This window comes from Carlito syrichta, unplaced genomic scaffold (assembly GCF_000164805.1).
Source record: "Carlito syrichta isolate Samal-C Ts95f unplaced genomic scaffold, Tarsius_syrichta-2.0.1 Scaffold307196, whole genome shotgun sequence".
Classification (NCBI taxonomy): domain Eukaryota; kingdom Metazoa; phylum Chordata; class Mammalia; order Primates; family Tarsiidae; genus Carlito; species Carlito syrichta.
In genome coordinates, this window is record NW_007251292.1 from 46,451 (window position 1) to 62,870 (window position 16,420).

Below are 16,420 nucleotides of genomic sequence, written 5' to 3' on the forward strand. Positions count from 1 at the left end.
CTGCGGGATTTACTCATGCTCCCAGCCGGCTCCCTCTTCCCGGGCATGACTCCCGGAGACCAGCCTGCATCCTGTTATCTGCTGCGGTCACCACGTGCTGTCCTCTTGTCAAACACCATGCTGAACTTTCCTTCCTGCATCTCCCAAATCTGTCAGTTTCCCCAGGAGCTGTGGCGCCATTGTCTTTCAGATGACTTACACATGATGGGCAACTGTCTTCATGACACCTACTGCCCACCTGCTCCACAGACTCCTCAAGGCAGAGGCCTTGCCTGCAACCTGGTCTAACGTTCTCTGTAGAAGGTCACTCTGGTGGATTCCAAGGTCCATAGAAAGTGGGATGGGGAAAAGCAGGAGGGCATTAAGTCTCAGCCAAGAGCTTTGAGATCCTCCATAAAAACTAGCATTTCACTCTTTCATTCACTCAATAAACCTTTAGTCAGGACCTATTATATCCTGGTTACTGGTATAAATGCCAGCACATAGAGATTCACAGCACAGACCAAGAACATACCTTCCAGGAGACATCTGATTTATTTTTTGGGGTTTTTTGTTTGTTGTATATTTTGGGGTTTTTTTGGTTTTTGTTTTCGAGTTGGAGTCTCACTCATCGCCCAGGTTGGAGTGCAGTAGTACACTCACAGCCACGGCAGCCTTTACCTGCTGGGCTTAGGTGATCCTTCAGTCTCAGTCTTCCAAGTAGCTGGAACTACAGATGCACACCACCACACCCAGCTAATGTTTGTGATTTATTGTAAAGACGAGATCCCACCAAGTTGCCCAGGCTGGTCTTGAACCCCCAGGCTCAGGCAATCCTCTCACTTCAGCCTCCCAAAGTACTGGGATTACAGGTCGAGCCACCATACCTGTCCTTTATAAAATAATTGATTAATGCTATATGTTTCTGGGGTAACACATTATAATAGGAAATAATGCTTTATTTTTAATCTGATTATGTGGAATTTCAATGCAATCATTCTAAATTGTACACATAGACATACACACAGAGAAAGAGAGAGAGAGAGAGACATCTACAACCTCCTCATCACCATTCAGTTCCTTCCTTTCTTCCTTCCTTCCTCCTCCTCTCCTTTCCTCCTTTCTTAGTTCCCACTCTATCTTTGTCTCTTCTTCCTTCCTCTCTCTCTCTCTTATTTTCATAGGTGCTGTTATGACTGTGAACCAAAAGTATAAAGTTTTGGATCAATGGATAGAAATGATAATCCTCTTGACAATGTCTTTGGAGATATCAGCAATCCTGTCTTATTTTAATTTGTACTATCCAGATATACTGTTAACTTATTAAGTTGTTTATTTTTAAACTACAAAAATCTCATGTTCTATAAACTTTCAAATTGAAAAATATCTCTACTGAAAGCTGTTAAAATATTTTATAACTCTGATCAATTATTTTCTTAATTGGGCTACTCTCAAAATACTATTCTACAAGTAGTCATATGACTCAGTTGTAGTAGGTAAGATCAATAATAGAATAAGTATTTAATTAAATATTTGGCAAAATATTCATTGATATATATTAGATAAATGTTGGTCTATGTTAGAGGAGATATGACTAAAAAATTATGAGAAGATAAATCAATAGGTTTCCTCACATTCTGAGCATTTATTAAATATTTAAATATTTATCAGAAGTAGCATTACAAAGACAAAAAATATTTTTATCAGTAAATTGGAAATACTTGGGGAAGATTCTCTATGAAAGATGGTAATAAGAATGGAATTAATATCAATACTAAGAAACTTATAATATGGAGGGAAGTTTTAGATAGCCAAGGGAAATAAGTTTATATCTTGTATATACATTTCTTAAGCCAGAAAACAAGGATTATACCCTACCAGGGTCAAGCCAAAATTCTAAAAAAATTCTGCTTGTTAAATGTAGAAAACTTTTGGCATACATATTCAGTTTAGATGTCATTAAATCTCCCTCTGAGGAATCGTGTTTTGCTCAGTCATTTCCCCGAAGACAATTTCATTCAATTCACAGTTGCCTTGTTTAGTATGGCCCAAGCATGTCAGTCAAATAGGACCAAAATATGGTGGAGTTTCTGCTCTAAAGAATCTTAACATTTGTTTCAAACAAAATAAATTGATTCCTTCAAATGACCTTGTAAGATAAGCTTTGTGCTGAGGCTCTGAACATGTGTTAATTCTTGCCCCATCCACAAGTATGGGAGTTTTGTGTTGTTTGCAGATGTATCCACAGTGCCTTGACAAGTGCCAGGCAAAAAGTGAGCACTCAGTCATTATTTGTTATATGAAAGAATAAATAAACATGGATTTTACAAGGCAAGAACTTTAACCTAATTTTATAAGTGAAGATAATTGAATTTCTGAGAGGTTTTAATAATTTGCCCAACTTCTTACAACTAGTAAGTGGCACAAATAGAACTCATCACATGTAAAATTCATCAGGAAAACCCCAGTTATTGAAACACTCTCCTTTTGAGTCTCTCTAAGTCCCCCTTCCATTAGTAATATTGTCTATTATCAAATACAAAACCAAGAGTGATAATTTTAAAATACAGGTCATGGCAAGGCTGAGCATGGTGGTTCATGCCTGTACTTTCAGCAATTTGGAAAGCCAAGGAAAGAGGATCATTTGAAACCAGGAGTTTGAGACCAGCCTGGATGACAAAGTGAAACCCTCATCTCCACAAAAAGTACAAAATTTAGCTGGGTGTGGTAATGCGCACCTATATTACCAGCTACTCAGGAGGCTGAGGTGGGAGGATCATTTAAGCCCAATAGTTCAAGGGTGCAGTGAGTCATGATTATGCCACCACTACACTTTAGCCTGGGTAACAGGGGGAAACCTTGTCTCAGGGAAAAAAAAAATATATATATATATATATGTATATATATTTCCTATGCTCCAAACCTACATCCCAGTTGGAATGTTCCCTATTTCACTCAGAATAAGCAGTGCCTACAATGCCTCCATAATCTGGTATCCTGCCTCAAACGCCTCTCCCCTCAACCCCTTACTTAGTGTGGCTCAACATTTCACCAAAATCTAGCATTTATTCAAATACTATGTAATCATTAAAGTCTACCTGACCATGCTATTTAAAATTGCAATATGCTACCCAAATTTCTCACCTTATTATTTTTCCATAGCCCTGATCCACTTCTGAAATTTTATATATAACTGATGAAAGACAAAACAGTTTCAACCCCACTAAATCATATTTTGCCTTTTGACCAAAAAAATTCCATAAATTCCAATATATCTACTACTTATTATTTACTATCTATTTCCCTGTTTTGAATGTCAATTCTAAAAGGGCAGAAGCAGTTTTTTCTCTCGTTTAAGGATGTATCCCAACTTTCTTGAAAAGTATCTGTTACACACTACGGATCCAACAGTATTTGTTAAGGAAATAAATATATGTTGCCCCCACAGTCCTCACCTGTGATCTAATGTTCACCACAAGTTACATGGTGTTTATTTACAATCATGACACACATAAGCAAAGTAGTGAAGTGACAAGATCCAAGAAAGAAGTGCATGCTTGTTCTAATATTTCTAAGTAGAGAAGACTCTTTATTTTGTTTACTTCTTTGAGAAATATTCATACTGTTTTCCATAGAGACTGTACTGATTTACATTGCCATGAACAGTGTATATGAGTTCCCTTTTCCGTTAAGAGTTAGCTTTTAAAGGGTAGGTATAGGCACTGAGATTTAAAAGTAAAAAAAAAAAAAATTATTTTCTTTTTGCCTTTATATTCTACCTGCTAAGCTCTTTTGGACAATAACTCCTCTCTAGGCGTGTAGCTCTGAATGATTGTTATTATATATATACGCTGTAGGAAAGCAAGATAAGTAAAAGAGTGGTAATAGGGCTATGGATACAGACTTCCAGAGTTTAAATAAGTAAAATAATGGTCAATTCTATGATTATTTTATTAGCATGAAAGAAAACAGAACCTATCACTTAACACACATTGAGAGGAATGCTTTGGAAATTTAAGGAGGCAGAAGAGAACCAAGCCTAGACTATCGGATGAACGTGTCCCACCAGTGTTTCCAAACTGTCTAGTGGTAAATTCTACCATAATATTGATCATATCGTATCTTAGTTAACTGCTTGCTTACTTATGACTCTCTTTAAGCTCCAAGCAACTTGGAGGCAGAGTCTAAGTATTCAATGTGATAACCTGGGCACACGCCCCAAAGTCAGATACATAGTAAGTGCCCACTGAATAAGTGAATGAATGGAACTGGTGTTGGAACTCACTGTGCTGTTTTCAGATAAAATAACAGTGAATCTAAGAAATAAACCATTAAAAACTGTAACTATGGACCTTAATTTAAAGATGGTGGCAAATCTAATATAAAACTAATTTTAAGAATAGTAACTTTCAAGACTAGTATTAATCCACCATAAATCAAAACAGAAGGAAATAAAAAAATTCCTTTCACAATGACAACACAACCTACGAAATCAGTAAGAGGCAATATAATAGGGAGGGTATACATCTTATGTGAATTAAACTAAAAAATGTATTGAAGAACCTAAGAATAGAAAAAGTAAAAACAAAATAAACAATTTGGCTATGAAACAATATTGTTAATATATTATTTCCAAATTGTTGATACATTTAACACAGCTTTAATCAGAATCTCACTTGTTGTATATAACTGGTTGAAATCATTATAATTAAAAGTAACAGTAAATAAGTTTATAAGAAATTATTTAAAAAGAGATTGCTAGGTCGACTTTTTCCTGCTAGAATAAAAGGAAAACAAAATAAAGTTACTGTAATCAAAATCTTATTTAGCAATACATAAAGAAATTAGTCAAACCAAAATCAAGATTTAAAAATCAAATTCCCAGTGTACAGAAGTTTTGTGTATGATAAAAATGACTACTCAGTTTTGAAATTTATAAAAAGGAAATATTCAGTAAATTGAGTTGAAATTCTTATTAGCCCATTTAGAAGAAAATACAATCATATTTCTTATACAGCAAATTTCATATATGTTAAATAACAAATGATAACGAATAAAGAATAATAAGATTAAAGAGGATGTTGAAAAAGTTCTTTGACCTTTAGGGTAAGAATGCCTTTTTTAGGTAACATGTAACCATACCAATAAATTTTTTTTTAAAAGGCCAGGCTCAGTGGTTCAAGCCTGTAATCCCAGCACTTTGGGAGACCAAGGCAAGAGGATGCCTGAGCCCAGGGTTTCAAGACCAGCATGGGCAACTTGACAAGACATCATCTCTACAATAAATTTTTTTAAAAATTAGCCAGGTGTGGTGGCATGCACCTGTAATTCCAACTACTTGGAAGGCTGAGGTAGAAGGATCTCCTGAGCCCAGCAAGTGGAGGCTGTGGTGGCTGTGAGTGTACCACTGCACTCCATCCAGACTAGGCAACAAAGTGAGATTCCAGCTTTAAAAAAAAAGAGTAAAAAAAAGAAATTTTATATTAACATAGTTGGAGTAAGACAGTTTTGACAAGACTAGAGACAAAAAATTAATAGATAAAGACGTGTATAACATAACTGATACACAAGAATTCAGAGAGGAAAAGGCCAATAAGTATATTAAAACATGCTAAAATATTTGCTGGTAACAAAGGAAAATAAGTTTAAAATATGATAACAATTTTTAGTCATCACATTGACAAAATATTAAAATATCGATCATATCTAGTACTGGAGATGATATGGATAACTGGTATTTTTATAACCATTAGTAGAAAATAAAATTTGCTTTATGATAAGTAATTTCACAATATTGATTAAAATTGGAGACATGTACCTATGTACATATGTACACAAAAATAATGTTCATAACAGAAAAAAATGAAAGATATAATCTATTATGAAATCATTGAATAAATTATAATTATTCTAGAACATACAATAGCACACCATTGTTAAACAGGAAATAGAATAAGTATATTGATCTAGCAAGATACCTCTGGTGTTAGTTATGTAAAAAACAAGTGTTTGTTTTATTTGTATTAAAGACACAGTTATATATATATATCTACCTTAACTTATGGGAAAATCTGGAAGTGTTCAAATTGCCAAGGAGTTTTTTTTTAAATCAATAAAACAGATTTTGTGTTTATCCTCCCAAGTCAATGACTAATGCTACCAAATGGTCATCTCCTTTTGCCTCATTGCCACCCGACTCACCAACCCCAGCACAAAAGGATGTTATTCCAGATCCTTCTAAGGAAAGGGGGGGGGAAGGACTATCAAAGCAAAAGATGGGTGTCTCTCTCTTTGTCTCTCCACCATTGTTCTTTGGTTCTCCCTAGCTTTAGTAAGCCTATCAACATCTATCTGGCATTTATCTTTTTTCTTATTAAAATTGTATATCTTAATAAGGAATATATTTTTGTTGTAAAAACATAGATAAGCAAATAACATGTGAAGTTAAATACCTAAGTCTAGATATCTTATTGACTTGCTGACCTTTAATCCATAAAATCACAAACTTCCCTGCATCCTCTTTAGATGTCATCATTATTATTAATTTTATGTATATTCCAGTAGCTCCCCCCCCCTTTTTTTTGCCAAGTAGTTTTTGGATACTAGAATGGAATAAGGGACTTTAATATTTATACCATGCAAATCAAAACGTTATGGTATTATGAAAAACAAGTTTTTTCCCCATGTTTCAACAACAGCAACAACTTAAAAATAATATTTAAAAGATAAATAAAGAAAAACAACGTTTAAACTATTTGTAGTAAAAAAACTTAAAATGCAAAATAACTTATGTCTACAGAATAGAGCATGAATTGGATTATATATCAATGATTTCACAATTTAAAATGTGGAAAATTAGCCGGGCTCGGTGGCTCAGCCTGTAATTCTGTGCCTTTAGGAGGCTGAGGTGAGTGGATTGCCTGAGCCTGCGGGTTCGAGACCCGCCTGGGCAGTGAGACTTCATCTCTACAATAAATCAAAAAATCAGCCGGGCGTGGTAGCGCATGCCTGTAGTTCCGGCTACGTGGAAGGCTGAGGTGGAAGGATCGCTGGAACCCAGTAGGTCGAGGCTGCGGTGGCCGGGAGCGGCCACTGCACTCCAGTCTGGGCGACAGAGTGAGACTCCAACTCAAAACAAACAAACAAACAAACAAACAAAATGTGGAAAATTAATTTAGGAGAAAAGCATAAAATGTATCTCTATCTATAGTTTATTTTATAAAGTCTCCTTAGTAAGAGTGAAGATATAGCACCTTTCAAAATTGCATCCAATTAGGAAACCAATGACAATAAACATTGGTTTTGGCACAGAGAATACCACTGTTAGTTTTAAAAAGGAGTCTAGACAATCCCTAAACCTATCAGAGCATAGTTTATCTGACTAGATTAGATATAAAAATGTAAAACTTGATTCATTAATGAAAAGGGACAATAAAATCAAAATAAGTGTTTAAACATTAATTAGTACAATGGTATATTTTTAGAAAAAGGATAAAAACAGAAAATTATGAAACAATTTTTCAAATATCATTGGTTGTAGATTTGAAATTTGTATAGTGTATTAATTGATCCTTAATATAGCAACAGATACTACTAATAAAACAATATAGTTTAACAACCTTTGGATTTTTTATTTTGTCTTGTTTATTTACTATGTTTGTCAGGCCAACTTTGTTCTTTAAAACAGAGTTTAGAAAACTAGGAACCACATAGTTAATGAATAGTTTGCCAAGGGTTGATAAATGCCCAGAGATTGTAAATGTCCTTTTGGCATGATTTCCATGTGAGTATTTTTTGGAGGAAGAGAAAGAAAACGTAATTTTCATTATAGTTTATTTAAAAATGGCCACTGAGTAGAGAGTATATTAAAATTAACACCAAGTTCTCCTTCGTCAGTTTACATCTACAAAGCCTGATAGAACGTAAATTAGATTAGAAGCAAAACAACTCTTTATGACAGTCACATTCTCTAAGGCTTTGATACTTAAATGCATCAGATAAATTCTTCAAGGCTGCTAAAAATTTGACCAAAAGTGAAGGCGTCCTATTCAGGCTTATTAAATTATAATGCATATAAAAAGACCTGAAAAGTGGAAGAAAGAAATGAGAATTAGTACCTCTGAATGCAGAAACATATACCTTTTTTTCTTAAGTCTTGGGATCTTAAAATGAGCATAATATTTTTATTGACATAAGTATCATTTTAGACCATATAATTCAAAAGGAAGAGAATAAAGGTGAGTGAATGGAACCAACAAACACCCCAGTCTATTCCTATTATGACAATTTGAAGTTTTAAAAAATGAATTGTTACTTCTGTTATTCAGTGTCAAGGAAGTCCCAGAAACAAATATACACGCATAAGCCACCTACAGAGTAACAAATTAGCTTATAGAATACAGATGTCTAAGTTAACACTTAAATTCAATCTAGACAACATGGTTACTCTGGGGACGTCAACATGACTGTTTTGTAGGAAAGATAATCTTTACTTAAGACACTACTACGTGTGTTGGAAAATTATTCTGATAATTATATGCATTTAGGATGACCAAGAGGTGAACAATAGTTGTCTCTATGCTGAGTATATTGTGCATATTATACAACCATTAGTAATTGTCCTAGAAATATACTTAAAGATTAAGTTAGTGGCTAGAATCCTTGATTCTAGCAGCCTAAATTCTATCTGAACAACCAAATCACATCCTGATCTAACCAATATTTAAATATTTGCTTAAGTTTACAATATTATAACCATAGACTTTCTGATCTGCCCTTTCCAGCTATAGGTTGGAGAGAAAGGTCTACATTGTTTACTTCTGCATTTCTATTTCATAGCACAGTCTCTATTACTTCTTAGTCACTTCATAGTTGTGTAAAAATAAAGAGAAACATTAACTCTCAGAAGACATTGTTCCCGGGAGGAAAGGGTTCCTACAGTTCAGAATTTTACTATTAAACTAAATCATATCACCTTTAATAGGATTTTGCTCTTTAATGTCACATGTTAGATAACCAGAGTAAAGGACTGCCTAAAAGATATAAAAATATAGTTTTCAAAAAGCCTGCCAAACTGCTGTGAGACCATGTATCTGCCACAGAATAGTGATGTTCTCTCTCCTCTCCCTTCTTCTCCCTACCCTCACTACTCTCTCTGTCCTCTCTCTCTCTCCAGTCATTAACACCAACCTAAACTTCTGCCCATAACAGCTGAGAACATACAATTTTTCCTAGGATTCCAACTGATGGCAGCCTCCTTAGTGTCCCCACTGTCATCTAGAATTCTGAGTAGCAAATACAGCACTTTGTTGTTTTTACTTCTTATTTTAATAAGCCATCTCAACACAAACTACTAGAGTCTAAGTTCACTGGAAACAGGGACTCTGATTTTTCTATCATGTGCATTTGGCATATATAGCATTATATATATGCATGTCCTATTTATGCTACACAAACTCTACTAGGACAAAGACTCTGTCTTGCTTACCACTGTATCCAGTTCCCAGAACTCTGCTTCAGTGAACACTGAGTTAATATTTGAGTGAAAGATAACGTGCAATAAATGTTTACTGAATGAATTAATAACTAAAGTTATTTCCTGAAACATGGGACTTCAGTTGGCTCAATTATTTTAGTACCCATGAACTTGGATCCTGAGATGTGTGAAAATAGAAAGGAAACCTATAAATTTCAACTGTCTCCCACAGAACACTCTAACAAGCTTCTGCTTGAATACCTCTAGTGATAAGGCATCCATTATCTTGTTAGAGGACTTTCATACTGTAAGAAAATATGGTCCATCTAACTTTTACTACTTGATTATAGTTTGTCTACTACATTCATACATATTAAATTCAACCATAATTTTATATGGCATCCTTAAAAATAAGATAGTCACTCGATTCCTCTATAAAACTTATCTAAATTTAAAATTATTGCTTTTAATTCCCTACCCTATAATTGTTTTCTAAATTAATATTGCATTGCGTCAAAGCTTTCCCTAAAATAATTAATCTAGCACTGCACATAATATTTTTTAAAGTATGTGATAGGAACAGAGTAGATTTTCTACTTACTGTACTTCTGTTGATGAACTCATGTTTGCACTATTTTTCCTGTGTCTCCTCTCTCCCCCTCCTTTCTCCTCCACTTCCCTTCCCTTCCTCCCCTCTGATCCTCTCCTCTCTCCTCTCCTTTTCTCCTTTTCTTCTTCTTCCTCTCCTTCCTGTTTGTTTTCTTTATCAACAGTCATATGAATAGTCTTAATTTTCATTGCATTTGTAATCTGAGAGATTTGGTATTTAAAAAGACAGGCTCTGGGCATAGAACACATGGATTTGAATCTTGAATCAGCACCTATCAGCCAGCAAGATGATAAGTTTCTAAAACTCTGTGCCTATTTTTCCATCTGTAAAATAGGGAGAATAATAATATTTAGGCTATATCCTCCCTTCATGCTTGATTGGTAATTTGACTAAGTGTAACCTTCTAGGCTGAATTCTAGTCTTCAGAATTTTTGAGGCATTTTCCTTATAGTGTTCTGGTATTGTTGATGGGAAATCTCGGGGCTCTCTGCTTCTTGTTCCTTGATTATGATCCATTCCATCAGCATTTTCTGTCCTTAAAAGCTTAGACCCCTCTGTTTATCTTTAGAGTTCTGAAGGTGTAGTTCCTTTTCTTCTGATGAACACCATAAGTCTAGGTCTTAGCAGTAAATAACTGTAAGCTCCAAAGGGGTAGCTTATATCTGCTGTATCCACTTAGAGATACTCAGATATGCCCTACTCACCACTGCAAGCCGAGTAAATTGTAGTTGTACAGCACACAGCAGGCATTCAGTAAATATTTGCTGAACAAATAAAAGATCGATCTCCCCCAAATCTAAAAATATTTCATAACACATAAGAATCCAAGGATTTTACTCGATTGCATTGAAAACAACTTTAACTAGGATACATCATACTGGAATCAATGTGGCTCCACAAAATGTCTGTTATTTCTTTCTTTCAGATAAAATTGTAAGTGCTAGATTCTTTGCACAGATTTTCTTTCTTCATCTTGAGACAACCTGGAAATAGAGATGACTTTTTCACTTTTTCCAAATGAAGACTGTCTGCCTTAAAGATTTGTCTGAAATCACCTGAATGGGAAATGGTGGGGCTGAAACTAGAACGTAGATCTGAAAGCAAAGTCTGAGATTCTCACTCAGGGTTCTGCCCGTTGTGAATTTTTCTCCTGAAGCTCACTCTTCCCCTTGCCCTCATGGAAACCATTTATCATATTTCGATAATCATTTTTCTCGGTATCTCCAGAGCCATTTTTCAGCTTTCAATCCTACCTTGTCTTCCTACCTTTGGGTCTCCACCTTCATTATAGTTTCCTTAAAGTTGATTAATCTCTTTAATATTGGAAGGAAATATCAACATTTTCTTTTGTTGCTTAGCCAAAGTATGCCTCATAGTATAGAATGGAAGAAAGATATGGCTTGTTTGGGTAACCTAAGACTCTCTACAAAGGAGTTTTATAAATTAGGATATCTGCATTTTAGCTTCAAAATAATTTTTTCCTCTCAGTCTTTTGTATGTTTAATTATCATGGAACATCATTAGTCAGTGAGTTTGATCTCAAGTTTTCATGATTACCATCAGTGTTTTATCAGAAAATTAAGCCAAAAATCCAGAAACCTAAAAAATCATTAGTTCACTACCATTCCCACAAAATAGATTACTGAAATTACTTGAAAATCATGTCTTTTAAAGAGCTAATGCATTTGCACATTTTCACTTGGGCAATTGAATGCCACTTGTATGATTATTGATTCATATAAATGGTCTTTTTTTTAAAAAAAGTTATTTTCCTTGACCTATCTCAAAACAACATTTGGTTCAAGCTTATTGTAGGTTACTTTTTTTTTTCATTTACTTATATATATATATATATTTTTTTTTAATAATTAATCAGTATTTTTATTATGGTTTTGTGGGGTACAGTTAAGGGTTAGGTGTACAATTACGTTTCATTCAGACACCCTGTTGATAAGAGGTGTTTTCCCAGCCCCAGACAGATATTTGCTACTGTTAATCCCATCCCCCTCCCGTAGGTTACTTTTTAAAGCAACTAAAACCTCAGAGCACTTAGCACTTTTAAAATTCTTATTCAAAACTTGGTTATAATTATTTTTTCAACATAGCAAAGAAGTCAAATCAAACTGAAGAGATTTTAACCAACTTGTGAAGATTCCATAGAGTATCCTAGAGAATGAAACACAAAAGCCACACTACAGCTTTTAGTTACAAAATGACAGGTTTTTGGAGTTCAGCAATATAAAAATCAATACAATGTCTCTCCTTTATGCTCCTGATGAAAACTAATGAGGAAATAAGGCATTGCCTCTGATTAGCTATAAGAAACAATAGCTTTCAATTTGGTAAATCTTCAAACAGATGACTTTGAAGATGTAGTTTAGAAACCAATATAAAACATCAAAATTCTTACAAACAGAACCATCTGTGGCTAGTTTTGGAAAGCTATTTCAAAAGAAGTAAAAAGGGAGATGGAAATATGATAGTACAAGGTTTGTAAATGTTGACATCAATTATCTCCAACTTAATTAAAGGGATGAAAAGTTTACTACAACAGTAGCTACTTTCAAAAGTGAAGACATGAATTCTCATAAATGAGGCCCAAAGATCAAATTATAACAATAACATATAGATTTGATTTTTAATATGTATTTATTCACTGGTCAGAATAATTCAGATTATCTATCACTGTTGTAAATTAAGTATTTATTAATTTTAACCATATAACACCTATCTTGCTTACTCATACATATGATAAAAACGTACATGACATTAACATGTAAAATTTCTTTCTTGAAAACTAAGAAAAACCAGAGAAGCAATCATTGATTTATTTTGTGTTTCAGTTCAAATCTTAGATGTATTGAATTCAAAAACTCAAAGAAAGTATAAATGATCTATTAGTATCTTTCATGCCTTAGATGAAGATACCGTGTTCAGGGAAGTTAAGGACCCTTGACACAGGAGACCATATCTCACACTGCTAAGTTGTTCTCTATTCACAACACACATCTCTTTATCTCTGAGAGCTTAACAAGACTTCTGAAGCCAGTTGCAATGACCATAAGTACAAATATCTTCAAAAAGAAAACATTGTTTATTAAAAACAAAACATTTCTTTGGATAGACAATATGCTCATCACTAAGCAGCTTTCCTATTTGGTTAAAAGGGCAACGTGCACTTTTAAAGATAAGAGTACACAGGTTTTTATTTCAGACAACCACTGGGTATACCTGTTTTTACTTTTGTAATATTGTAAATGTATGTGTTCTACCTAAGTATCTTAAATAAAATGTTATGATATATATAAAGAAATAAGCCACTATGGCACAACATATATAAAACACAATTCACTCAGTAGTATGTTGTCTATACAGAACATTAAAGATTCTAAAGAAAAAGGGTAAATAACCTCACGTTGTAATACTAAAAAGAAGCCTTCAGTGCCCCTAAATTTTCAGCAAGTCTAATATTACTTAGCATACTTTAATTCAACCTCTGTTTTCTGAGAGAAAGCATAGTTATTCTATCTTATGGTAATGGCAGAAAATATTCACTCTAGCTTTATACTAAAATTTATACTAATAATTATTTTTATCAATGATACAAGCAGTTATACAGGCATGTTTATATCTTCATAGTGAATGTACTTTACTCTCGAGTTTTATACAGGATTATATAATACAATAATACATTTACTTGAAAGAAGAAACATGAATAGTGTGTTCCAGACCTTCATAGTGTCTATGTCTTAAACAATATATTTTAACTTTATTTACCTACCTCTCCTACATACAATCCAGGTCTGCTACCTGAGCATTTTATTTTTCTGCCAGAATGATGTCAAACTTTTATTGAAGGGTATTTTAGTCCAGTCTTGTTCCTGTTAAATTGGAGGCTTGTGATTGGCAATATCACACACACACACACACACACACACACACACACACACACAGAGCCAAGACATTCATTTCCCCATACATTTTTAAATTTTCTAATGGACAGTCAATTAAAATGAAAGCTCCTCAAAGCCAGTTCAAATAAAATATACGTGGTTTTTTTTACTTAAGTATTATACACTTTCATTGCTGATAGATTTTTTTAGCCAGATTTATAATATTTATGTAAACATTGGTTACTTTCAGAAAATTACCAAAAAGGAAAAGGAAAAAACAAGCAATATTATATACAAAAAAGCATCATACACACCATGCTGCGTAACAACAAGTTTCTGAGATAACTTTGTCTTCAAAATGCAGACTCATTCAGAAAGTTCCTCAGTCCTATTCATTCATTGCATTCAGTAGCAAAGTCATCTCCTCTCCTCCCACCCTCTCAGTCACTGAACCTTTACTAGTTTATACTCTGCTTGAAGTCAAAGACAACGGAACTAACCTCCCTGCTTCAGAAATAGGTAAATTTCCTTCTATCTGAGAGTGAATAGATCTCATCAGAAAATAAGATGACTGTAAGCATCGCACAGGTGTTGGGGATGCAAATTACCGAACTTAGAATAGTCTTCAAAAGAAAGGGAAAGAAGGGGGAAGGGGCACACATCAAAGAATAGTTTTGAGTCGTTGAAATACTCACCAGTTTCCCAGATGCAAGATCAGGAGCAAGAACAGCAACCTCACTCCTCTACTTTGGCTCCACAGGAGGAAAGGGGAGAAGAGGAAAGCTTTCCAAGAATCCATCGGGATCGCTTTTCCTACGTGCGGTACTAGCTCCATCCAAGACAAGACTTTTCCTCCCACCTCAGCAGCAGCCGAGTTAGGGTGAGTAGAAAAGGGAGTGTGGACGGCAATACACCTCCCGACCAGGTAGGATGCGACTCCCAGCGGAATAGAGCAGGGAGCCAATCAGACCGAGAGGACGCAGGCATAAATTATCTTAAAAAGAGTTGGGCCAATCAGTGGTCTAGGGGGCGGGGCCTCCTCTACTAGATATTGAGCCCAGTAGGGAAAAGGGCTCCGTTTTTCTAAAAGAAAAACAAACCTCTTCGCTTCCGCAGCTTGGCAGTCGTGGGGAAACCTTTGAGTGACTTTGACAGATTCTCTCCCCAGGAAAGGCTGCCTTTCTTCCCCTCCCCCTCAACCCTCTCCTCCATCCCCGCTTTTCCTTTGGTCTGAGTCTTCCTCCGGGGCCCTTGCCTCTCCCGCTTTGGAATTCTGACTCCAAGACATTCAGGTAGCAGTGTCTCGTTGGTTCTCCCAGCTTCGGGAGAATTCTATTAATATTTGTTAATGATCGTTGTTAACGTTGAGCGCGAGCGGTGTCTTACTCCTCTTTGCAGACCCAGCGCCTGGCACGAAGCTCCGCACACAGAAACCCTCGGGATGGGATGAATATATCATCGAATGAGCGAATGAGCAGGCTCCGTGCATTCCCAGTTACCACGTTTGCTACACCCCTCCCAGCCCCTTTTACCACCTTCGTAGGGACAGAATGTGCTGCCTTTTTCTCCCGCCAGGCGCCCCAAAATGACACTAATGAACCATGACGGGCGACAGCTACCTCATTTTACAAACACAGAAACAAGCCTTTTGTTTTGTTTTGTTTTGTTTTTCTTAGGTCGTCTTAACCTTAGAGCTGGAGACCGAGGAAACGGGTGATCCTGGTTCCCTTCCGCTCTCCGGCGGCCTTTGCCTGTATGAAGCCCCAGTGCTCGGTATCTAACTTCAGAGGCGCCACTCCGAGTTCGCGGCCGAGCCCGACCGTTGCCATGACAACCGGAAAGCCTCCGGCAGCGGGAGCAACCGCACGGGCAAAGGCGCCGGCGGTAGTGGGTGCCGGCGCGCCCTGCCCAGCCATCTTCCGCCTGAAGACACGCTCCTCTCGGAAGCCGCCGAGCGTGGTGGTCTTTGGCCGTCGTTCTTCGCCCCACAACCCCCTGGAACTGGCCTGATTCCGGGCTGAACTGCCCTTTACCGCCTCGCGAATCCCTGAGCGTGTGTCTCCCGCAAACAGTTCAAACCAGAAGGCACAGTGTTTGTGCGTGGCGGTAAGAGAACCGTGGTTGCGTTACCGCCTGAAATCACTTAAAGAAACTGTATGGAGTAAATAAACAAGGTTACAGTTGTTGTTGTTTTTCCTCGCCCGAAGTAAACAAATGGTGCAGTGCTGGGCTTTTCTCCCCTCCCTTTGATCGATTCTCCATCCTTTTAGTTTCCTTTAAAAACACATATGGACCCTCGTTGGTTTTCTTCTTTCACCACATGTTAATTAAGCGGCGTTTTTCTCTTTCACAGTGCATGTTAGTCAAGGTAGTCCATGCCCAATAATTTATATAACAATAAAATTTCATGATAATAAACTTTGAGGCGAGTAAATTTAGGTCAAATGTAATATCAATATAAAT

The 16,420-nt window shown here is 35.9% G+C and overlaps 1 protein-coding gene across 1 annotated transcript in view; it reads right to left on the reverse strand.

Annotated features, from left to right (window-relative positions):
* The window catches only part of LOC103266464 (gamma-aminobutyric acid receptor subunit gamma-1), a 57,457-nt gene extending 42,541 nt beyond the window's left edge, over positions 1-14,916 (reverse strand). The window contains exon 1 of the mRNA XM_008064099.2: positions 14,653-14,916. Within this exon, the coding sequence (XP_008062290.1) occupies positions 14,653-14,792 (140 nt within the window). The 5' untranslated portion in view covers positions 14,793-14,916. The remainder of the gene's footprint in view (positions 1-14,652) is intronic.
* Positions 14,917-16,420: the final 1,504 nt, after the last annotated feature.